Source organism: Podarcis vaucheri (genome assembly GCF_965113315.1).
Source record: "Podarcis vaucheri genome assembly, chromosome: 11".
NCBI classification, from domain to species: domain Eukaryota; kingdom Metazoa; phylum Chordata; class Lepidosauria; order Squamata; family Lacertidae; genus Podarcis; species Podarcis vaucheri.
This window is the reverse complement of record NC_138749.1, coordinates 28,641,555-28,667,223: the sequence shown is the minus strand read 5'-3', so window position 1 is coordinate 28,667,223 and position 25,669 is coordinate 28,641,555. Positions and strand designations below refer to the sequence as shown.

The window sequence follows — 25,669 nt, the reverse complement described above, 5'->3', positions numbered from 1 at the left end:
AAGACAGGCCTCAGAGTGAGTCACCAGACCACAGAGAGACAAAACAAAGTCAGTTCTCAGGAAATTGTAAATCCCAAACTCCACTAGAGGGAGTATTGTTCAGTTCATGAAAGAAGAAACAAAGTTTCAGTCGCCATTAAAGTTCCTACAGTTAGTCAAGTTAATAAATGTCTTTAGAGAAGAACTTTTCCTTCTTGCAGAGCCCTCTCAATTTTGCCACAATAGTTTCTTAAAAGGTGCAAAATACAGTTACTTAATTATATCCACCGGTAGTGCCTCTAAGTATCTGTTTCAACTTTGTAAGTGTATCCGCAACACAGCTTTTTGCCCGCTGCAAGTCCGGGACTAGGGATTTTCAAGTCTTGAAAGTTTTAAGAGTTTTAGCGGAGAAGAAACCCCAAGTAGAATAGACACAGTCACAGAAAAATAAAGATAACTTGCCTTTCCCTTCAATTTCCGAACTTCTCCAGACGTATGCTGTCTCTCATTTAAAAACCCTTTTGTACTGCTTCCAGCTTGTCAGTTTCTTTGCCTTTGATCATTAAGCACCTCCGGGAGACGGACTTCCTTTTTCTCATCTCCCGCTTTCAGCCGAATTCACGAATTTGTAATCCAATCTCAAATAAATCCTACTCACGAGTAGTTACTTTGTAATCCAATGTAAAGGAAGAAAGGTCGGCGCTCATCGGTAACAGCCGCGCGGCTTCACTCCCGCAGAAAGAGCGATGAATCCACAGCACCGCTTCCCCTCCGCGCTTCCGGAGCCCCTTACGGGGTCCCTTCTTCGTTTTGGGGGTCGCTCTCGGTGCCCGCCGGATCCCACGGCCACGAGCTCGCTCTGCTCGTGGTTTAACTTAATGGGTCGTCGCTTCGCCGTAGCGAACAACCCTTTTCTGCGGAGCCCCTCTTTGCTGCGCAAAGAGGACCGCCATTACACGTTTCGCGCCGCCTCCGGAAGTCCCCAGAGCAAGCTACCTTTCTTTTCTACCCAAACTCCCCTGAACTTGCTACCCTGGGGATATTCTCTTAGGAACCTTTTCTCATTACAGTTATTTGCTGACAGGTCTCTAGCCTTACTCCAGGTTATTGCTAGTTAGACTTGGAAGCAGCTAGATTTGCAGTGGACACATCACTCTATTCCCTTACAAGTCCCTAAATAGCCAGAGACTTTGGAAAAATCAAAGGCTGAAGCAGGTAAATGTTTATATCCAGATGGCATTCAGAAAACCAGAAAATGGAAAATGTTAAAAATTTAGAAAGGCACAATCAAGTGCACTCTTTTTATTTACAACGAAGATTGCAAACAATTCCAAGTACAGCTTTTAGAAAGAGCACTAATGAGTAAGCCATTGTGTCACCCTTAAAAATCGTGATTAAGGCTTTTATGGAAGGTTGAGACCAATCCTCTTGAAAGAGTCTTAGTACAAAGATTCAAATGAAGGTCGCTCTCTATTAGCCTGTTGTATGACAGCATCACTACACTAAAAATGTTGGAGATATTGAAGTTATAGAATTACAAACCCATCAGGTTTGACAGATAGCACCTCCTTAAAATTAGGAAGCTAGCACAGGATTGGCAGAAACACATCTGGTGCAGCACAATCGTGTTCATGTCTACTCAGAAGTAATTTCCATTAAATTCAACAAGGCTTGCTCCCAGCTAATTGGGCACAAGATTATAGCCTTTCAAAAAAAAAACCTGCTGAGGTGGCAGAAACAGTCATCAGATAAGATTCAGAGAGCATGTTATTGCTTAATTCACATGGCGAGGTTTGCTATTAGCAGCCTTCCTGAAAAAGCTTACTGGGATTATCATTGTTTTAAGAGACTGAACAGGCAATCAGGAATGTTGTGCTTCCCTTCAGCAATTGCTGTAACATCAAAGCACCATGTGGAACAGTGTGTAGAAAAAGGGAGGAGTTTGTATTGGAAGGTTTGTTTCTTCTGCCAGTATGCACCAAAAAGGCATTGTTAAGAAAGGCTTTGAAACATGCTGCATTAGTTTTAAAAATGGCTGGTGGTACCTCAGGTTAAGTACTTAATTCATTCCGGAGATCCATTCTTAACCTGAAACTGTTCTTAACCTGAAGCACCACTTTAGCCAATTGGGCCTCCTGCTGCCGCCGCGCCGCCACTACATGATTTCTGTTCTCATCTTGAAGCAAAGTTCTTAACCTGAGGTAATATTTCTGGGTTAGCGGAGTCTGTAACCTGAAGCGTATGTAACCTGAGGTACTCTGTATAGAGGAGTGAAACTGTACATTCCACAGAAAATCTGTAATTCAGTTTTCCAAAACAGTTTTCCTTACAATTTAAAGCAACCACAGGAAAACTCCAAATTGGATCAACGCTTGTGGGACTGAGTAAGGGTTGCTTAACTGTCTCATCACAAAGCAGCCACTAGCCCCAAAGGGAGAAAAAGTTACAGCACCTTCCCCCTCTGCTGGGCTAATAGCAGCTTTGGGTAGTAAGATCAGGATAGAGTTAAATAGTCCCACATCTTCAACTTTGAGCTCTCCTACAGTTGCTTTGAAATGTTGGATGAATTGATCCACAGATCTTATGCATCACATGTAGTTTTATAATGTGCTCTTGTATGTGACTCTTTGGATGAAACAGTTGAGCAAAAGTCAAGAACAAGATAGCAATAATACTCCACATTTAATTTATTTCAGAAGTCTAGGTTAATGAAACCTAATTAGCAAGTATGTGCCATAAACTCTATTCTGTGTTTTTCAAAAAATGTAGCTTATATACCGTAATATCTATGCACTTTGTTTTAGTAAACTACTGCTCAGAAACTGGAGAAGGTTCATTTTAAAGCAATAATTAGCTCTGAATTTAGACCAGGGCCTTGGGAAGTTTGACACCTATAGTCAGATCAGTTCCTGAATCCAAAGGTCATCTTCCCTGGGATTAGAAATCGAGACTTACCACAGCAGCTTGAAATCTGCCACTCAGCAAAACTGGAGAAAGAAATACTCATTCAAACCTCAGTAACTTTAAATTGCGCCTCATTCCAAGGAATAGGTTTTCAAAAGATACAAATGACACTGAAGCCAATGAAATCCTAATTAAAATGCCTAGGTCAAAGGTTCATATTTTTTGTACTGACAGCAGCTGCCTTTCATCCAGATGAGGAGTTGGTACCATATAGTTGTCGAAAAATGAAGGAATATTTTAGCTTTCTACATTTAAATCATCCAGTTGGTGGTGCTAGATAATTGTGCAAACTGAATCCTTACATGAAACACTGCATGTTTATTCTGATGTCTGCAAGAGTCCACTACAGCATGAACGAAATTGAATGGCAGTGGAAATATTATCAGAAGTTTACTTTGTGCCTTACCAACAGGATACAATAGAAAAATTACATGATCTTTTATTGTTTGAAATAAATCGTACAGCATTCATATCTGCTTTGCATATTGACATCAATTAGTTTTCTTAATGAATTAGCAGACTGATTTACTCCAAGAATACAAACTGCTCATAATACTGGAGGCCAGGCAGCTGGATTTTATAAGTGCCTGATCATGAAATCAGCATATCTTTAGACACCCCAGCCCCAACAATTATAGGACAATTAGCAAAATGCCATTTTTTAAAATGAAAAAAAACTTTTTCCACCACAGAGCAAACAATGCAGATGTTTTAATAGTATTCTATTGTCTCTCCTGCTATCAAAATTTAGATTGTGAACTCCTTTGAGGCAGGGACCTCCATTTTTCTTTTGCTTATGTTACACCATGAACTTGGGTGACATAATCTATATTTTCTGCACAAGTATGCAGGAAGTTGGCCTTTTCCTTGAAGCTTTTTTGTTTTTGTTTTTGTTTTTAACTCTAGTCAGGAAGGATGAGTTTTGGATAATGTAATCTAAACACATTGATGAACCAATTTACCTAAGATACAATATATTTGGACCATGTCAGGATTTTAAAGAAGATTCAGAGTGGGAGAGAAAATGCCACTTGAAATAATCAAGCTGTTGATTTCCAAAAGGTAATTTAGACTTGAAATCTTCACATTCAATATTATCAGCATATCTATCTATCTATCTATCTATCTATCTATCTATCTATCTATTTAACATATATCCTGCCCTTTCTCCCAATGGAGCCCAGGGTAGCAATCAAATTTTAGTAAATGGATCAACTGTTGCTGTTGAACAGATTGATTAAATGCAAACATTATAACGTTCCTCAATATGCAGTGTTATGTTTAGTATAGACGTTTTGACATTCTGGCACACAGGGAAAAGAAGACTAGATTTTCTGGTGGGAAATGGATTTCTACATTAATATTAATAAAAAAAATAAAACTACTCAACATAATATCTGTCATATTACTTAGAACTAAAGATATATACTCCAAGCAGAATGCCTTTTAGCCTCCTTCTTCCTTTACAGTGAATTGAAAGACAGAGAAGTCAGAGGAGACAAGCAGTCCCCAAACAGGTTTCTCAACCAACTTCAAATGTTAATCAAGTATTATATTGTATGTTAAGTTCCAAGAGTGGTGCTCTCATTTTGCATCACTTTTCAGTAACGTTAAAAAGGGGGGGGGGCACAGATTAAACGTAGAAGTTTACCTGAGTTTAAACTGTCAGATAGCTTACCTTTGAGCCATCCAAGCTGATTATCCTATAGACATTTCTTGTGCTGTCATAGAAGTAGGACACAGTAACAGCATGCTTGCTGGTGGGAACCCAGTTCTTCTTCGTGTTAGGGTCAATCTGGAAGACATGAGCTCGGGTGCTGTAGATGGGTTGCTCCCTGAAGGGCAGAAAGTAAAAGTGATGAATCTGATTTGGACGCAATATGGTTGTACACAAGTCATTTGGATAGTCCATCCATTGGCCCCTATGAACTTCACTTTGCATGAGTAATGTACTTGGCCCCCACAGACTTGCGTGCATGGAGTAGGATATATCTGTGAAGCACATGAAAAGTACTCACAGGAAAGGGAAGCACAAGTCCTTTAAAATAAATTGAGTGGCCAGCTGTACAGTCAGATAAAGGAGGCATATCTAAATATAGAGGCACTACTGATATACCACCTCCCCCTCCCTCACTCTCCATCTGTCAACCTCTTTAACACTAACTGTCAATAATAGAAGTGTGATTTTCTTCCATTGAGCGAAACCTAGTGAGAGGAGTTTTCTCATCCTTTTCTCAATAGCCTAGAAGCCCTAGATATCATGAGCTATGACTTACTGAAAAATATTTGTTGCTTTCCTGTCAAATGCTTCACATGGTACATCACAACTACTGTCTCTTTTAGCCTTTATCTCACAATCTAATATTATGGCTGTTGAGGCATGTATAAAATATCTGCTTATGTCTGCCTAGGGGGAAAAAGTACAGAATCTGAGCTGTCCATTAACTCCAATGAATTCATTAATTCAATAATCGTGTTGCTGTGATCAGGAATCTAGCACTCTGTACAAAATGGTTTGCTTCTCTCCAAACAAGTCATGATGCTAAGCTAAGGTTTATCCTTGGCTTCCCAAACCTGGCTTGTTTGGACAGAAACAATGCGCTAGTTTGGACATCAAAGTAAGTCAAGGCTAGGGGCTTGTTGCTTGCACTTGAGGAGAATCTGCACAACAGGGGCAATTTGAAAGTGATAGCAGAGAATTGTTTATCGTATTGAATAGTTAATCAATGAAATATCAAATTAAGTGTCTTATATGTGATTTAATCCCTTAGATTAAATCTCTAAATCACAAAACTCATTGGATAGCCTAAGGCAAATGCAGAATATCCACCAGCCAACTTCATAGGATTGTGTGTAAATAAATGACTTATGTAACTTTGTACATTTAAAAGATCTAGAGTATTAATGCTACCAGTTTTTTCTCTTCCAGGTTTAATCCTTTCCATTTTTAAAGTTTAAAAGATGGAAAGATTTTTTTCCATATAGACTGTCTAGCATTGCTGATGTTATCTAGTAGCTACTCATCAGTGTTCTACTACTGCACTGCAATTGTAATTAACAATCTGAAGACTTTAGCACCATTCTCTAATTATGTAGGGGAGAAGTAGCGACTGATAGGTCTGTAATTTTCTGGATCCTGTCTCATTCTTTTTTAAAAAGCTGGTATTACATTGGCTATATTCTTATAGCCTCTTATTTTAGTGATGTGGCATAATTTATTTACTTGTTCAGCTACTTCACATTGTATGTCTTCACACATTAGAGGTAACTCTCAGGTAAATGCCATCTGACTCCTGTTATATCATATTTTCACAGTTCACTTCCTTCTACACTTCATAACAAAGTTATTTTAATATTTTGCAACAATATCCTAAGCACTGAGAGCTGCTACAACAGCTGCCACAACAAGGCTTAACATTTACCACCCTGAAACATGCTTGTACACACAAAGCAAAAATAAAAACCAGGTTTCTTGGCAGGTTCTTTCTGCATTCTTCAATCACTGTCTCCAAACATTACCAACACCAGAGGGAACCTTTCTGCCCCTTCATCCTACCCAAGGTATTCTTATTTAGTTACAGAATGTATATGTACACTTCACTACTAAGAACAGAAAATACCATTTGCATAAGAATCAAAATTCTAATTAAAATAGCAGGCTCAAATCTAACATCCCTAACAAGCCTGATAAAATAGAAAGGTTTTTGCCAGATACATAAAAAATAGCAGAGTATATACTAGGTGAGCCTCTCCACAGAACAATGGTGTGCAGTGAATTTTTTCTTAGGAAAGAGTTAGGGCCAGAGGTGCCAGCTTCCAAGGGTGATTGGAGGCGGGGGGGGGGGACACTGTGATGTCATGCCTGTGAGCACTGCACCTCTCTCCCTAAGCCAGGCTGAAGCTTCCTGGGCTCTGGGAAGGAGACACCAGGGAAAAATTTAGGGAACTAGCCTTGTCCCCTTGGTCCACTGACCACACACCACTGCCATGTAAGGAGTCCCAGAAGAGTTGCATGCAAGTTCTGCAGTGTAAATGCCAGCTCCTGGGGGCTGAGGCACTTTGCCTCCTCCCCTTTTTTCCCCTAAGGGGCGGGTCCCATCAATGTTCAGATGCTCCATTAAGCCTCATTTCCCACCCTAGCTACAGCCCCAGTTTCATACCAACATCTCATTTGAAAAGGAGAGATGAAAAATTAAGTAGTTTTTTTGACCAGTAGTAAGCAGTAAACTGGGACATGGGTGGCGCTGTGGGTTAAACCACAGAGCCTAGGGCTTGTCGATCAGAAGGTCAGCGGTTAGAATCCCCGTGACGGGGTGAGCTCCCGTTGTTCGATCCCAGCTCCTGCCAACCTAGCAGTTCAAAAGCACGTCAAAGTGCAAGTAGATAAATAGGTACCGCTCTGGTGGGAAGGTAAACGGCGTTTCCATGCGCTGCTCTGGTTCGCCAGAAGTGGCTTAGTCATGCTGGCCACATGACCCGGAAGCTGTACGCCGTCTCCCTTGGCCAGTAAAGCAAGATGAGTGCCGCAACCCCAGAATCAGCCACGACTGGACCTAATGGTCAGAGGTCCCTTTACCTTTACCTTTAAGCAGTAAACCATGCCAAAGATCATTTGAGCCTGCTTGTAGCTGTTCTGCTTGTGTAGTATCCATTTTTGAAATACAACTGTGATGTGACTGAACAGACATATTTTGAAGAAAAATTATAAAGAAAAAACCCCAACACACCCACCCAGCCAGCAGGCACCATCTAGTCTCATCTCCTGTTCTCCTAATAGCATTATCGCCAACCCAGAGTGGGTGGCTGCCTGGGCTGATTTTTCCCATTTCTACATGCACTGAAGGAGCCAGAGTGCTATCTAGGGTTATACTAAGAGAAGCCTCAAATACTTCCACACTGTTTGGCATTAGTAAAGATAAAGCTGGATTATTGTGTTCACTTTGGGTAACTTCTCCTTAAGATGGATGGTGCTATGTACATTGATGACACTATCTATAATTAAGGAGAAATAGGATGGAAAGGGTTTAAGGAGACAGAGGAAATAAGGGCACAGAGAAGACTCTAACCAGGGATTGGCAAGGTTTACCAAGCCTGGGCCGGTTCACTCCAGTGGAGATCCCTCCGTGGGCCGGATTGTGCACGCCCCCACGATTTCCGGCATCTGCGCATGCACAGATGCAATTTCCAGCGCCGCAGAAGTGAGTCCCCATGACATGCTGTGCCAGTTTAGCGCAGCATGCAGGAACTCGAGTGGGCAGTTCGGTTCGGGCGTGACTCGTGGGCTGGTTAAATGACCCCCATGGGCTGCTTGTGGCCCATGGACCTTAGGTTGCCTACCCCTGACTTAAAAGGTAGTGAGTAAAGCACAGAATTATAGAGTTGGAAGGAACCCCAAGAGTCATCAAGTGAATTAATTCATTATTCACAGGTTTAAATCTAGTCACTTTTGGAACTTGGAATAATTTTCTTAAAATGCTCAGCCTTGAACATTAAGGTAAGAAATAATTATTTAAAATACTTAAAAGCCTGATACAAAAAAAAAAAAAAATTGAGTGAATTCTTCCTACAACTTAAGGATAGGGTGAGAAGGAATTAGCAAGCACCACTATCACTGACCTAATAATTCTTTTTTGTTAGCAGATCACTGGTTAAGAGTCCTTAAAGATTGGTTGGTGCTTTTTTATGGGAGTTCATTGTTTCTTTATATCGAGACCTCTCTTGTTTGGCAAAGGGAAAGTCAGAATTTGGGGGAGGTGACCTATCACACCATCTCCAGCAAAAGGTGTGTGTGCCAAGGCTCAGGTCCCTGGAAATAATTAGTTCAAACATCTAGTTCACCAACTTGCCTTTAAGACCCTCACAATACCTGCCACCACAACCTATTGAGCTACCATAGATCGTACAGAAGAACACTGTTTATTTACTGATATCACCTAATCTAAAATTACCAATTTTCCTCTTTATGGCTACCCTTACTTTTTACCTCTGCTTTCATACACTTTCTCACAACTCTACTTCAACTGTAATTCTCAGACACCCTCCACCTGTCAGTCACTCTGACTCCACCCAGCATTCCATCACGCTCCATGGCTCTCAGTCATTCTTCCACTCACTCTTCTGTTACAGTGTATCTGTAGGGGTGGACAGGTGTGTCTATTTCTGGTTCATGTCACTTCTGCATGTGATCATTCCTCAGTCTGTGCCATCCTACTTCTGCATTAATCTGATTTTATTCAAAGTCCACGCAGAAACGCATATTTAAATATGTCATTGGTTGTTGACATCCACATGTATCAAGAGACAATGGAGTGTGCCTCTGGGGGTGAAGGCAAACCACTGGAGAATCACAGCACCTCCTGTGCCTGCAGAGACTGGTAACACATAACTGCTGCCCATAGTTTTTGCTATGTTAGCTACACAGAAGTGACCTCTCTGGGCAGCGTGTATGGAGGTCCAGGGTTGCCTAGATGATAACAACCCCTGTTCATCCTGCTGATGTGGTCCAAAGGGAAGTAGAGCAATACATTAGGCACCAGCTTGGCTGCAGGAGTTGCCAGAAGGAGGCATACAAGATGCCATCCAACTGTCTTAGGGACTCCACTCTGGATTTGTGTAGGGTTTACTCCTTAACCCTCTCCTAGAGCAACCATACTGGGCAGGGCAGGGGTGTGGGGGAGAAGATGGGGATTTTTTTAAAGCCGGTCTTGGACCACCTTGTAATACTATAAATATGTATTTAAACCAGGGGTCAGCAACCTAAGGCCCATGGGCTGGAAGCGCCCCATGGAGATTGTTTGACCGGCCCACAAGCCACCCCCGAACTGAGCTGGCTGCTTGTGCACTGTGATAAACCAACGCGGCACGGGGACTCACTTTCGCGGCATCAAAAATTGCGTCTGTACAGATGCAGACACTGAAAATCGCAGGCGTGCACGCACAGACGCAGAAAATCATGGGCGCACACACTCACATGCGTGATCTGGCCCATGAAGAGATCTACGCAGGATCGATCCTGCCCAGGCAAGATAAACCTTGCTGACCCCTGATTTAAACTATCCACTCCCTGATTTTTAACATGCACACCGTGGTAGATGGGTGGAATTTGAACAGAACTCTGCACTGAACACTTTGAGCATCCCTGCTTATATGCACAAGCATGTGTGTGTATAAAGTGGGGGGTGCATGTTTGGAGAAATAGCATTTCTAGCAATTTGGAAACACGTGGAAGCAGGTGGAAGCAGAGAAAGCAAGAAAGTAGTGGATGGCACATGTGCCTCAGGATCTCTTTCTGGGGAATCTGATGTGGGGATGTGATTTGCTGCCTTGCAGGTGTGCCTGTTGTTTGTTCTCACACACTATTTGTGTAATTGTAAATAAAGCCAGTGTTACAGAAACTCCGTAAGTTCCCAGTGTTCTTTCCTTTCTCACTGCTCAAAGAAGTGGGGAGTGTGGAAAAGTCTATTCATGAAGCTACACTCTATCCAAGTCTAGTAGCCGGGTGACAAACATGGCAATATTGTGGCTTACGTTTATACTGCTCTTCTTTCATGGTGGATAAAATGAGTAGGCTTTTTAAAAAAATGCAATGCATTATAATGCTTCATCAGTAGAGAAGGCACAAAGGGAAAAACCTAGTGAAAAAGTTAGGGTGAAGAGGACAAGCATAAATATTTAAAGCAGCTGAACCAACCTGGAAGAGTCCTCACTACAGTCAATCAAAATGCACCTCTCTTTTAAAGGCCAAGCAGTCCACCTGAAACATGGGAGGAGAAGCAAGACTAACTACTGGAATATACTGAATTCACTGATATGTGTAAGCTGTTGTTCTCATTGAGAAACTAGGAAAAAGATGGGCACCCTGCAGCCAAAATACCCACCGAGGGGTAGCCATTTTTATGTCACACATATTTTCAGCACTGAAAACAAGGGAAGCTGTGCTGTTGCTTCTTTAGCAAGTTCTGCTCCCTACAAAATATTAAGCCATGGGGTATTTTAGCAAACCGATTTAAAATGAATGGGGGAAATTGTGTGGGGAACACAGATGGAAGCAGCTGCTACATGTACTTGGTAGTGTAAACACATTGCAAATATGTCACAGCCTACTACACTTTGCCATGCCTATAAAATTTCATCTCAAGCCAAGCAGTGTAAAGTAATGCCCACAAAAATCCACCTTAGATAACAGGCTAAACAAAACAGTAGACAATATGCTTCTCAGTTAAGGTCATTGTGACCCAGGCATCTGTATCATGCACTCGTTTTCTCCTCTCATGGTGTGCGTGTATAACATGCTATCTTATATGGAATGCACCAAGGACATCTGACAAGACAGTTTTAAAAGCAACATTTGATAGTGATATTTAAAGGAAGACTAGCAACAACTACAAGGTATATTCAATTGGCAAGTCAACCTTAAAGCCAATCAAAAGGCCTAAATTCAATTACAGCTGCACTCGGCTATGCATTTCACACCAATACAGTACCCACTCAAATTTAAATGGGAAAAACAATTCTGCTACCAGTCCTTAAAGAATTTTAGTTGATTAAAATATATGTTGAGACCTTGCTTAGATTAGCACTCCAGTCACTCCAGTCAACAACCCAATCACTAAACATATTCTATTCCTGATTCTATGAGAAGTGTTTGGCAATCTTGCCAGCTTTAAACTGCCCCTTATGAAGAAAACCATTAAATTTTAAAGTGTTAAAAAAACACCACCAGTTGGGCGCCTCATTAAAAATTATACAGTTAAGAGATCTGAAACTTAGGAGTTGTTGCTTAAGTAGTCTAAAATTCAGTTGGGCAGTGTATTTAACAGGACCCACCAAATTCTCACAAAAACAAAAATTGTCACAAGAAGTTGCACAAAGCAGTGGTTGTGGGGTAGAAATCAAGGAAAAACAAAAAGGTACAAGCATTGTGTTGGATATTTTAGCCATGAGGTCAGCTATGCAAAATCCTGGATGTGGTACACTTTTAGTCATAATATAGGTATTGTCCAACTGTGGATTTTCAACTTCTTCTTTATGGCCAATATGACAAACCTTTTTTTAAAAAAAAAAATGTGCCTAGCTATTGTATTTACTTGAAGAATATACCAGCGTCCCTCACACTGGGAACGTCCAGATGTTTTGGGTTCAAAACATCTGGAGGGCATCAGCATGGCGGAGGCGCGTCCCTCACACTGGGAACGGTCCAGATGTTTTGTGTTCAGAACATCTGGAGGGCATCAGCATGGCAGAGGCTGGTATATACCATACCATAAGGAAAGCCATGGAAGCTAGAACTGCCTCCATCTTTTCATAATCTCCAAAGCTTTACTGATGCACTGGAACCTAAAATGCAGAGAATATTGTTTCTTGACAAACTCAGGATCACTTGCCTATTTTACTGGTGTACTGCCCATCCTTTGCCACAGATTTTCTCTAGGAGAGCTTGTTGAGTTGGTTCCTGATATTAGAATTTGCTATGGATGATTTCACCACTCGAGACCAGTTTTTCAGAACTGGCTTGTGACTGAGTTACCCCTGGAAATAGCTATGAGTCTATTTCTTTTGATAACTAGGCCACCACATGGGGCAGGACAAAATATGAACCTGGAATAGGGGGAAATGTCCTTTTGGTTCTGAATGTATGGTGGGGATGCCATTTTCATTGTCAAATCTTTCCATATAAAGGCACAAATCTCCATCCCTTTAGGGGCTGTAGGTAAATTAGCAAGTTTAATGTATGCTCAGATTCAGAGCTAACTAGATTTCAAAAGATATCTGGGGGAGATACATGTTTAGATTGTGAGCTACCAAGTCTAATTCACATTGGTTCCTTTGGGGTCAAAAGGAGTCTAGAGCAAGGGTAGGCAACGTAAGGCCCGTGGGCCGGATGCTGCCCAATTGCCTTCTCAATCCGGCCCACGGACTGTCTGGGAATCAGCATGTTTTTACATGAGTAGAATGTGTGCTTTTATTTAAAATGCATCTCTGGTTTTTTTGTGGGGCATAGGAATTCATTCATTATTATTTTTCAAAATATAGTCTGGCCCACCACACGGGCTGAGAGATGGTGGACCGGCCCATGGCTGAAAAGGTTGCTGACCCCTGGTCTAGAGCAGTGTTTCCCAAACTTGGGCCTCCAGCTGTTTTTGAACTACAATTCCCATCATCCCTGACCAATGGTCTTGCTAGCTAGGGATGATGGGAGTTGTAGTCCAAAAACAGCTGGAGACCCAAGGTTGGGAAACACTGGTCTAGAGAGAAGTACATACTTTGAATATATAATGATCCCAGAATCCATGGTATTTCCTGTTAAAGCGTCTCATGCAATAGGACTGGGAAAGACATTAGTCCAAACCCTAGATAATAACTGCCAGGAACACTATAGATATTGTTCAAGTAGACAATGCCCTGACTCAGTATAAAGCTAGGGTTCCAACATAGTGCCCACAAAGCCTCTAAGCCCCACCCCCTGCCATTGCTCCCTTTGTCATAAGTTGGGGGAAGTGGTTACCTTCCGCACCCCCCATCCATAAAAAGTACAGACCTAAAGGAGTAAGAGTGACACTCTTTCCCACAGCCCTCATTCAGCTTTGTGTGCTCATCAAAGCACAGGTTGACACCTGAGCAGCTGGAGAGATGGTGCAGCAACCAAGGGTAGGAGGGAAAGTGTGCAAAGGGCAGCAATCTGGGAGACTGGGGAGAGGGAGGAAAACAAGAGCCACCAAGGCAGAGAAAGAGGCATGCCACCAAGAGAAAGAGCACACACACACATGAACACACGTACATCTTATTTAGTAAACTGGATCCCCTTGAAATGGCATCATTTTTAATGGGTTCTTTCCCCTGCTCTTCCCATCACTAGTCACCTCTCTTAAAAAACACACACCCAGTGCAGGCGGGTGGGACGCGGGTGGCGCTGTGGGTTAAAGCCTCAGCGCCTAGGGCTTGCCGATCGAAAGGTCGGCAGTTCGAATCCCCGCGGCGGGGTGCGCTCCCACTGCTCGGTCCCAGCGCCTGCCAACCTAGCAGTTCGAAAGCACCCCCGGGGGCAAGTAGATAAATAGGTACCGCTTACCAGCGGGAAGGTAAACGGCGTTCCGTGTGCTGCGCTGGCTCGCCAGATGCAGCTTTGTCACGCTGGCCACGTGACCCGGAAGTGTCTCCGGACAGCGCTGGCCCCCGGCCTATAGATGTGAGATGGGCGCACAAACCCCAGAGTCTGTCAAGACTGGCCCGTTCGGGCAGGGGTACCTTTACCTTTACCTTCCCCTGCTCTTCCCATCACTAGTCACCTCTCTTAAAAAACACACACCCAGTGCAGGCATGGGTACTCATAATTTTTACAAAGGATCTTCTCAAAACTGCCACTATTAAATAGGCCACCACTTTTCCACACAAGTGTTTTCCAATTTGCTGGTGATTCTATTGTCACCCTATGTTTAAAAAAAATGTATCATTGAGATACATGCCTTTGATCAATGTTTTTGTGGTGATGACAATAACAAGAAGTACAATTTTACTCTGTAGTCTACCAAGGTAAGCTTTAACTTGATGGTGTTTTGAAGTTCACTGTGTAAAATCAGGCAGATTCATGAGAATCAAAAGAATATGTATGTGGGCTCTCTTTCTCTCCTGCTGTCCCTGTTTTATATGTAACACTATGGAAAGCAGGGAGAAAACCAAAGAAAGGGATGATGCCCACTGTACTCTCTAAAATTCCAGATGTGCCTGCAAGACTACAAAAATTGGTAACTTCTGTTATAAATGTAAAGGTAAAGGTAAAGGTACCCCTGACCGTACGGGCCAGTCTTGCCAGACTCTGGGGTTTGTGCGCCCATCTCACATCTATAGGCCGGGGGCCAGCGCTGTCCGGAGACACTTCCGGGTCACGTGGCCAGCGTGACAAAGCTGCATCTGGCGAGCCAGCGCAGCACACGGAACGCCGTTTACCTTCCCGCTGGTAAGCGGTACCTATTTATCTACTTGCACCCGGGGGTGCTTTCGAACTGCTAGGTTGGCAGGCGCTGGGACCGAGCAGCGGGAGCGCACCCCGCCGCGGGGATTCGAACCGCCGACCTTTCAATCGGCAAGCCCTAGGCGCTGAGGCTTTTACCCACAGCGCCACCCGCGTCCCTGTTATAAATGTAGATTTTTACAAATATTATATGTATTTAGTCTAACAAACCAACAGACAAAAATAAATAAATGCTGGAAAGATTGTCTCAACCAGCCTGTCACTTGGCGGAGTAAAGCTCTTGATGAGCCATTAGGTACTACAGCACCTCTTGCTGAGCCAGTTCCAGATGGTGACTCTGAAAGCTTCTGAGAGCTCAAGACCACTCTTCTTCGGCTTAAAATAAGGGCACGAACAATGAACTTCACCACCTGCATCTTAAAGCTCATCTACACATTCTTTACGAATCAGGTTAATCCAATAATTTTTCACATTCTCCAGCAGGTTTAATTTGCCATTGTTCAGAGGCAGTAGGGAAAAGAGGTCTGCTGTACAAACTTAATTCTAAGGATAGTAGTGAGTATAAACCTGTTGCATTATTTATTTTATAGTCTACTTTTAGGAGGGTTCATTGTACTTGTTTCTGTGCACAACTACTTTGCAGAGGGGTGTTACTTATTAACTGAAGTTAACTTAATTGTTCTCCAAAAGTTAAATACACTGATGTTAGCAGTAGCAAGTTTAAAAGCGGAGTTGTTGTTACAGTATTACGGTACTTTGAAATTACCACCTGTATAAACACTATTATTTCAGTGATGTCTGCTCTTCAAAAGCATTAATTGCAATTTCTACCTTGGACACTATCATATTCTTCCATCAATTCAATGATATGCCCCAAAACCTTGGATATGGAATTGTTCTCAATGCACACATACAAAGACAAAGAGGGATACTCATCTAGATGATACTAGGTGTACCAAACTGCAATTGAAATCACCACATTTAAACAAAAACAATTAAGCAATTAAGTCTCAGTGGGATCACCGAGACTTCTGAATTGTATTAAACCTTTATTAAACTCTATCACTTTCTTACAGGATAATAAGCTATTTAACACTATCAAGACTAGCAAACTTTAACAATTGTTTGGAATGTGCTTTCTGCAGGATATAGACAGAAACATTTAGAATGTAGAACACCTTTACTATCCAGCCCCAGACAGCCCACTACCCAGAGCTTCCATTGTCTAGCCCTGTTCCCCCAGACACACCACAATTTGATGCTACACAGAGCATCAATATTTCTACTTCAAACTAAAATTATTGTAGCACTTTACCATTTTCTTGTGTAGGAGAGAGAAATTTCTATTAGTTGCCATGAAAGAACTAGCTATTAAGGTTAGGATAAGATTTTGAAGTTGGAACATGTAGGGGCTTGCCTAGGGACATTGCCTTCTTTTTGTATTGGAGGAATAAAAGGGAATAAATAGGAACAGACAGGGCAAAGCATGAAAATCAGATTTTTATATATATATCCAGTTTGGGATTTTAAAAAGCCAGGCTTCCTCCACTCTCTTGAGTGAAGGAAAGGGACACCTGCGTGCCCCCATCAAAACACCCATGGGATGCTGCCTTTGGAAGGAGTTGTGCATACTCTGAAACAACAAGGGTGGCCTGCTCCCCCAGAGAAGCAAACCTTGATGCAAACCTCTCTTGGTTTGCTTGCAGCTTTTATGAGCCTCCAGGTGCTGATGCTCCAGGCTTGGTATGTGGCGAGCCATAAAATGGGAGAAAGAAACCTCCAGGCTCCAGCGACCACCAAAGATGTTGCCTTTGAGCCAGAGAACCACTGAAACAATCTCCTTCAACAAGCCATTGTCTTCTTTTATGACTGGGATGTTGATTCTTAATTTAGTATCCAAATCTTAATCTTTTCCACCACTTAGTAGCACAGGTTTTTATCCCCACAGATAATATACTTAGAATAACAAATCCAGTTGCATTTCTTTTCGGATAAGAACTGACATTCTGTGCATGTGACAGGTTTTTTAAAAAAACAATTTTGATTTCAGCAAGCCTTTCTAAACTACGAGAACACCTACCAAGTCTAGATGCATACAGATTTGATTTTAGCAAATTTAGAGTAATGTTCAACACAGCTACCCTGACAAAACTATTGTGGCATTAGGTAATCTTCTGTTCTAGTCCTTTGTAATACTAGTGCCATTTTTAATCAGGAAGTGGAAGACTCCATTTTGAAAATTGAGTATTTTTCCATAATACATTCTTCATTAACTTGAAGGTAGGAGGAGCCCATATTAAGTCTTCAGCTTTTAAAAGATACAGTACCAGAATTGGCACAGGTAGCTCTGGTTGTATTTTTACTATGTATGTATTTCAGTGTCAACCAGCAAGCAGTTGCTGAGAGACAGCTGTAGGTTTTCAGTGTGTTTAAAAGGAAAATGAAAACTATAGTTCTGTTCCTAAACAGAAGGCACACACATCTGGTTTAAATGCATTCTTGCTATATCAGAACAAAACAGTGCAAGAGAAATTTCCATAGCTGATAGTGCTTAGCATTAAGGAGCTACCAGGCCTACTGCTATAATCAGCTTTAGAAGGCTCCAGTGCTTCTGTTATCTTCACAGCATTTATTTTAGATTTATTTTTCAAGTGCTTATCTGAAGCTCTTTATTTCTCAAGAACTGGTGCCTAGCATTATAGCTCTTAAAAGGTCAAGTTCAGCATTATTACATGGAAAAACGACTACTGTACCCATGTAGTTTACAATCTGCTAGCTTTTCAGTATGAGAGTTTTTATTTAAAATTTGTATTTAAAAAGCTTTATATTTTATATTTCTAAACATTTTGATAAAAAACTTAGCTTACTCTAACTTAAATGGCAAAATTCTACAACTTCAAAAGGCAATATAGAGGGCAAAACCCCATGTGTACACCCTCGTCTTCACCAAAAATCAAATCACCTTTCCTTAGTAGGAATCACGGAAATCCCAAAATTGGATGTATTATTTTAGAGAAGACAACACACCAGATTTAGAATACAACTGAATGAAGTCAAGTTGCATGCGTCACTATGCAAATGTACATTTGATGCATAATTCTAGTTTGGATTTTTTATTTTTAAATATATGGTAGATAGTACCAGTAGATCAGGTAGTCAAGCTAAATTAAAAAAAAAAAAGATTTTCTTAAATTTTACAATTAATATTTGAACTTGTTTACTAATAGAGGCAACAGTCCTGAAGTAACCTAGCGAGCTTCTCTAGGGTTCAGAGTTTTCTACAGGTCACTTCCTATAATAAGACAGAGTTGTCCAACTACAAGATACACTCTTTTCTTTTCTTTTTTCTAACTGAAAAGGAGTCTTGGGCCTTGCCATGAAAAGCAGAAGACCTGCTGCTTAGCAGTTTCCTTTCTGTGGTTTCTATTTTCTCCCCACAGAGGGAACCAAAAAACCCTATAGACTGGGCTGGCTCATTTAACTGAATCATCCTTCATGCAAAAAGAATCCCGTGCACATAGAAAGTTATCACAGGGAAGGTTCTGGGCTAGGCTTTGCCTAAGACAAAGTAAATTCTGGGGGGCCTGGTGTATACTTCCCCTAAAACAAAATACCACAATCACTTATTGCTTTAGGGATGACATCCAGCTGGTCTTGCTCAGGCAATCACTAATCCTGTAGTAATGAGCAGGATCTCCAACTCAATACCCTTAGTACCTCTTTACATTATGCACCTACAATGGAATTAAAAGATAAGCTGGGGTGTCTGTCTGAGAGTGTTCCTTTGTGAGCATGTGTTGGAAGGGTTTTTCACCCCCTGCCAACTGTTTCCAAGGACCTATGTGTGTGCCTGTACCCATAATTCTAGCCCCTACCAAGCAGAAGAAGAAGAAGAAGAAGAAGAAGAGGAGGAGGAGGAGGAGGAGTTTGGATTTGATATTCCGCCTTTCACTCCCTTTAAGGAGTCTCAAAGCGGCTAACAATCTCCTTTCCCTTCCTCACCCACAACAAACACTCTGTGAGGTGAGTGGGGCTGAGAGACTTCAGAGAAGTGTGACTGGCCCAAGGTCACCCAGCAGCTGCATGTGGAGGAGCGGAGACGCGAACCCGGTTCCCCAGATTACAAGACTACTGCTCTTAACCACTACACCACACTGGCTCTCACTGCTAATTTTCATGAGTCCCCACTTGCTATATAATATACTCATATATAGTGTTCAAATTTCCACCTATTGACCAAGTGAAGACGCCTGGGCACCAGGATAGCACCTGACATCTCCACTATCTGGAGGTGCTTGCCTGGGGATCATCGGATCTTGACTGTTTTCACAGACTAATGCCTCATCCTGTAGAATTCTATCAGTTATATTTTATCTGCACAATCAGGATGAATTTCAGGAACCAAAATGCTTTTTCTGTGCAGCCTGAGCAGAGCACTGCACAATGTTATAGTTAATTGTTGTAGCTTCTCTTCACTTACCCCACCCCACTTTCCTGCTCACAGTTGTTAAGAATATTTTTATATTATGAATGGTCTGCATCACCATTAAGAAAAGAGGTAGGAATAGGCCAGTCTATACGTGGACTGTCCCTGGATCAAGTGACTTTTCTTAAATTCTCGAAGGTTGTTATACAACTAGCTCAAGGTTGTCAACTGGACTAGCCAGATGTTTAACTGATAATCAGTCACAGTTAGTCCATCATTTGAAATATAAGACTTTAAAGCAATCTTGTCCAAAAATAGCAACTAGACATTCTGTTCTGGCGAGTGTAACCTTGGTTTAGGGAGCCATTTGGCACCTATACAGTATATCTGAGTTTCTAACACTGCTCCTATAGCATACAAAAAGTACTTTACTGTTAGCCTAATAAGTCTGAACAAGATATTTAATATTAGAGAGAAGAGTGGTAAATGATAGCAAGTTATACTCAAGCCTAAAAGAAAGAACTTTAACCCAGGCAGCTTGCATCCATCATCCCATCTACAACACCACACCAGTAATCTCAATTTAAATTAATGAAATTCACCAATATGAAAACTGGTGTCAAGCATATTCCATTGCAGCTTATCCAAAGGATCACTAAAAACATGTGGTTTTGCGTATATTTAGCAATGACCATTACAAATAGTTTGGGAATGCCACAGTGGCTTTAACCAGCATTGACAGTAGCATATATCCACGTGTTCCAAATGGACAGTTCTGCTATGCCAAAGGACATTATCAGAGCTAAGTCTTGGTCATGCAGGTGAGAAAAGGGAGGAATTCAATGTCACACTATGACAGATGATCTGCCCTCTTCTCCCACTCATGCACTGTTCCGGGGCCACAGGGAAATGTGATGGGGCAACCCTGCTACACTAGCTGGACTTGTGCTGGCTCCCACTAGGGTGTCAGGATTCTGTCAGCAGCTCCCGGCTGGTTGCCCAGGAAAGTACAAAGACAAGGAAAAGTTTCTTACCCTCCATTTTTATTTCAATCTTTACAGAGAGAGGCTATAGAACCCAGCCTCTTGGATAATGGCGTTGTCCCGAGTGAATCGCCACCCCTCCCCGTCTCTTCCACTTCCACATTCATCATTCTCATTGTCTCCTCTATGGGTGCTGCTACATGCCCTCTGTCTTTGAGCTCTTTAGTCTCCTACTTTTAAGGCTTGCTAGGTTCTGGGAGATTGAGGGTCTGGAATGCTTTCTAATGACAATGTGACAGCTGGGTGTTGTATTCTAGACAACAGTCTCCTATCAGTATTCTAGATAACCTACTACAGCAGGAACATATTAATTGTGCTTCCCCTCCCCCCAAAAAAAACTCTACAAGTTGATAGCAACAACTGAGTATAGACATTTCATGTGAAAGAATCTTCCACACTGTTTAAAAAGGAAAGAGCAGGTTCCCTACGGCAACCATAATACAGTTTGACTTGGGACCACATGTCAAAACCTAGACACTAAATTAGTTTGATACAATTTGGTACTTTGCAATAAATTGTGCAACTGTTTTACTGCACATTCAGTACACAACTCATCATCTATGTTACCATGCAAAAGACATCTTTAAGTGGTAGGACATGAATAACAATAAGAAATTACAATTTATTCACTACAAGGTGAATTCAAGACCTATCAACATGTCAGTTTAATCATGTGAATTGGCTTTGCATGACCTTGCTGCCAAGAGCAATTTGTATATAGTTCATGTACAGCATCTCTATGCAAAAGGCCTGACAATCTGGCAGTACCGTATTCTATCAAACAGAAGATTCCAGGACATGGTCTGTGTTCAACAACTCCAAGACTATGACTACCTCTTCCATGCTTCTGCTCTCAGGCAGAAGAATCATGCAGGAAGGTTTGTAAGTACTCAGTACATCGTAAATCAGGATTGGTGTGACATGAGATAACCTGGCAATTGACACAGCTTCAAGTGCAAAGCAACTGCTCTACCAAATGAATCATGTGACTGGGTTGTGCATCAGCAACACAAAGCAACTCTGCTGTGTGCCCAGGAGGAAGTACACAAATATTGCCTCTGCAAGAGAGGTGCACAGCTCCCATGACACTGCTAGCAGACGTAGCTTTCATTACTTCAACAGTGTCTTCTTCCATTTTCTATCTGCATAGATCTATTTAGACAGTAACTTTTATGATGCCAGAGTGTGGCATCTTTAATAGCACATGATGATTAACATCAAATTCACTAAACATCCACTCTAAAATTTCACAGTAGCAATGGTAATGGCATTTCATGCCTTTTCCCAGGCATGACTCTTCAAGTCAAAAGTGTGTCAGACATAACCCATATGCTTCTGAAGCATCAGGGAGAGGCAGCAAAGCAAAAGGGTTCCTGAATCGGCACAAAATCTGTCCCTTTGTTCTACTAGTGGAACCTTAATTCTAATCTTCAACTGGCAGAGTAGCAGCAGGTGTGATGGTGTTCTCTGCGAGAGCACCAATATATGGAGAACATGATGGAGCACATTGTCTACACTTAAGGGCCTGCCTCTCCATCACCGGCACATTCTCTTACCAGATTTAGTAACATAGAACAGGGGATATAGAGGCACTGTTAACAGCAAGTAAAACTGAAGTGAATGGCTGTGTCTCAGCCACCTAGCAGAGGAGGCCACTATATTAAATATCCCACTCTATTCCATGGGCTCAGGGCAGCCTAAAGCACTTTCTCAATGCTAACACTTCTGCCTCCAAGGAGCTCATAACAGCAGAGTTTTCTGACATTATATTAAACCAGGGACAGTTTGTCTTATGTGCAAAGTGGGGCATAGCTCTGCCAAGATTCTGAACCCCTCTCCAAACCTTCAAAGCCATGGTCCAGTCTTTGACCTGTCACTCACAATAATATCAATACATTTCCAGTGACTGAGATGATTCTGTCCGTCTTTTCTGCTTAGCATGTCATAAAAATCATTAGCAGTAGATCCCACCGTCTCCAAGGGAAGGAAACAGTTAAAAACAGCAACCCAATCATAGAGAAAGCAAGGGAGGCAGAGCAGAATCATTCCTCTTCCCCCTTGCTTTCTCTTTCTCAGAAACCACCCAGGAGGCAAAATTTAAACAAAATTTAATCTCTCTAAGCCCCTGAAGGTGGAATCCAATGGGGAGGTTTCTGCAATAGACCCAAGCTGTTTGCTTCTTTGAGTGTGCACAGTTTCATTTATTGCCTCCCTCCCTCAATATGCTTGCATGTGAGAAAGAGAGGAAGAAGGATTTTGTCCAGGCACATTGAGTGAAGTGTGTGTGTGTGGGGGGGGGGGGTTGCATTGTAAACCCTTTGCTTTTACTTTAGAAATTCTTGAGAAAATTAATGGAAGAACCCAGCTTTCTCTTTTGCTGAAATGGTTGTGAGAAAAGGTGGACATTTGCTTATACGGGCATCCGACCCCCTTGTGTGCAATTGGCATGTCCATGATCGCTGATGCACACACCATTTTTGGCGCTGCAAGGAGGCGGGGCAGAATTCTATTATATTGTGATTTATAGAGGTACTGCAGTGTACAGGTTCAGTAGTAGGACTGCTGGGCTAGGGGCCTGGGAAACCTGGGTTCAAAACCTCACTTAGCCATGAAGCTAGGATAATTGCTATGATTTTATTTTGGTGAACAATGTATGCTGCCTGAAATCCTCTATCCACTTACATAAGATTATTGAGCGCTTCTCTTAACCGGACAGGGAAACAAGCCACAGAGGGGTTGATTTAGTATTACAACAGGTGGGCTGCCCTGCCTACCTGCCAAATTTGGCCTCCCAGGGGTGTGGGAAATAAACATCTGGCCATCCAACCAAAACGTATCTCCACCCCTGCTTTATACCACACATAATAACAAAATGTGATTATGACCATAAATTGATGAAGAATTGTTCCAACCATAGCTATTGGCCATAATGGCTATGTGGAATCACCTAGCAAGGGCTATTCTCTTCAGGCCATCATTGTAGAGGCATACGATTGGTCACTGTGGGAAGCAGAATACTGTACTAAATGGATGACTGGTCCAATCCACATGAGTACTTGAGATTGCAAATATATTTGTTTGTGTGGTTTAAACGCAACAAATGAATATGACAAAATTCTGCTGAAAGATTTTAAAATCATATAATGAACTCTACAGTGGTTTCCCATGCTTCCATTCCAAGGATAATCATACAGTGGTACCTCGGTTTTCGAACGTAATCCATTCCAGAAGACTGTTCCAAGTTCTGAAACGTTTGAAAACCGAAAATTCAATAGCCTACAGCTAGGCCTCAGGATCTCACACTCAGTGGAAGCCATGTGGCATGTTCGACTTCCCAGGCATGTTCAAAAACTGAAACATTTACTTTCGGGTTTACGGCGTTCAAAACCCGAAATGTTTGTCAACAGAGACGTTCAAAAACCAAGGCATCACTGTAATCTGAAATAATCTAAAACTGATACAATGTAATCTACCCTGCCAGTCTCAACTGCCTTTGTTGTTCTGTTCTTCTGAACCACCATTTCTTCTCTGTTGTTGTTAATAATATTAATATTAATTAAATTTATATCCTGTCCTTTCTCCCAAAGGAACCCAGGGAGGCAAACACACAAATGATGACACATCTAACGCATCTCCAATACAGATGCAAACTAGGAAAGATCACTACTTAAAAGGTTATTGGAAGAAGGTCTTCAGTAAGCGCTGAAAAGGCAACAGAGATGGTGCCTGTCTAATATTTAACAGGAGGAAACTCCAAAGGGTAAGTGCCACAATACTAAAGGCCAGATGCCTTTATTTTACAGAACGGATCTCCTGATAAGATGCATCTGTAAGGAGGCCCTCTCCAGCGAAACAGTCTTTCAGGTATCCTGGTCCAAGCTGTATAGGGCTCTACATACCAAAACTACCACTTTGAACTTAGCTACTTGGCAGACAGTGCAATTCTTTCAGCGGTGGTGAAAGAATTTCTCGGGAAAAGTTGCAGCCTCTGAACAAATGTCAAAGGCAGTCCTACAAACAGCACAGTTCAGTAATCCAACCTGGCACTTACCTGGATGACAATGGTTAGGCCATCCAGTTCAGAAATGTCAGCAGCTGTCTAACCAGCCAAAGCTGATAAAAGGCGCTTTTACCCACTGAGGTCAGCTGGACCTCTAGTGATGAAGATGGATCCAGGAACATTCCCTGACTACAAACCTGCTCTATGAGGGGAGCCCACTCTTTCCAAAACAGGCAACTGACTGATTGCCTGGAAAGCTGTCATGGTTAAGAGTGAGTTTATTGGCCCTCAACAGCCCACAGAGTCCGGGCACCAAACCAGGGCTTTCATGCATTTCCTGATTCATATGTTACAATTAGAGCCGGGTATCATCATCATCATTTAATTATTTATTACTTGCCCTTCACCCTAAGACCCCGATGACATCTTACTCCATATTACCGTTTGTCAATGCAATCAACACAAAGCGTGTTGTACATACAACTTACACCATTTCCTCCCTCAAAGCAGCCCTGAGAAAGAGAGAATGGCTGACTCAGGATCATGAAGTAGCATTTATGCCCAAGAAGGAATTTGAACAAGGATCTCCACAGTAAACTCTAGTACTAATCACTCTGCAACACTGCCTCTTGGGTCTGGAATTCCACCCCAGAACACCTGTGTGATGCCACCTCCTTGCCAAATCCCCCTTTAATGAAGCCACTGCTTAGTCCTCAATTTCCATCCCCAACACCCACCTGCCCCTGTCCTTGCCTCTCTGAGCACTCCTTCCTTCTTTCATTTTCTCTCTGCCAGACTTTATACTTTAAGCTGCATGGGGAAAGGGGGACTACTTGCCTTTGGGACAGATATTTCAAATAAGAGGTTCAAGTAAACGGGAGTGCTACTTACAAAGGATTATTCACTCATAGAATGCCACCTAGATAGCTGAAGTTTCAGATAATTTAATACTATGTATGAATGGAACAACAAGAGAGACAAACATCTGACAACAGTTAGAATAATTTCACATGCCAAACCATGCTGCTCATGCTTGCTTTTGAAGAAAACAAGTCCTTTTTCTGCACATGTCAGTACTAAATTATAACTATCTAGTCTAGGTCTGCAACTAAGAATTTTTCAGGAATCTATGAAAAGAAGAGATTTAAAACTGCAATAATTTGCCAGTCGTCAACATCATTCTGTCTCTAAGGCAATAAATAGTTGCATTTTTTTGCCACTACATCTGTGATTTAAGTACATGTCAATGGAGATACCTCCTAGTAAGTTACGGGTTACATTTAATAAAC

At 41.9% G+C, this 25,669-nt stretch overlaps 1 protein-coding gene across 4 annotated transcripts in view; it reads right to left on the bottom strand.

The window, feature by feature from the left end:
• Positions 1-25,669, bottom strand: part of HOMER1 (homer scaffold protein 1) — a 76,436-nt gene that overhangs the window by 42,098 nt on the left and 8,669 nt on the right. For 3 of the 4 annotated variants that reach the window (XM_082191998.1, XM_082191997.1, XM_082191999.1), the window contains exon 2: positions 4,622-4,778. Coding sequence is in view for 2 of the 4 variants with exons in the window: in XM_082191997.1 (XP_082048123.1) it covers positions 4,622-4,778 (157 nt within the window). In the remaining 2 variants the exon portion in view is untranslated. Of the gene's footprint in view, positions 1-4,621; positions 4,901-25,669 lie in introns of those variants that run through there. The other variant, XM_082191996.1, reaches the window with a different exon arrangement.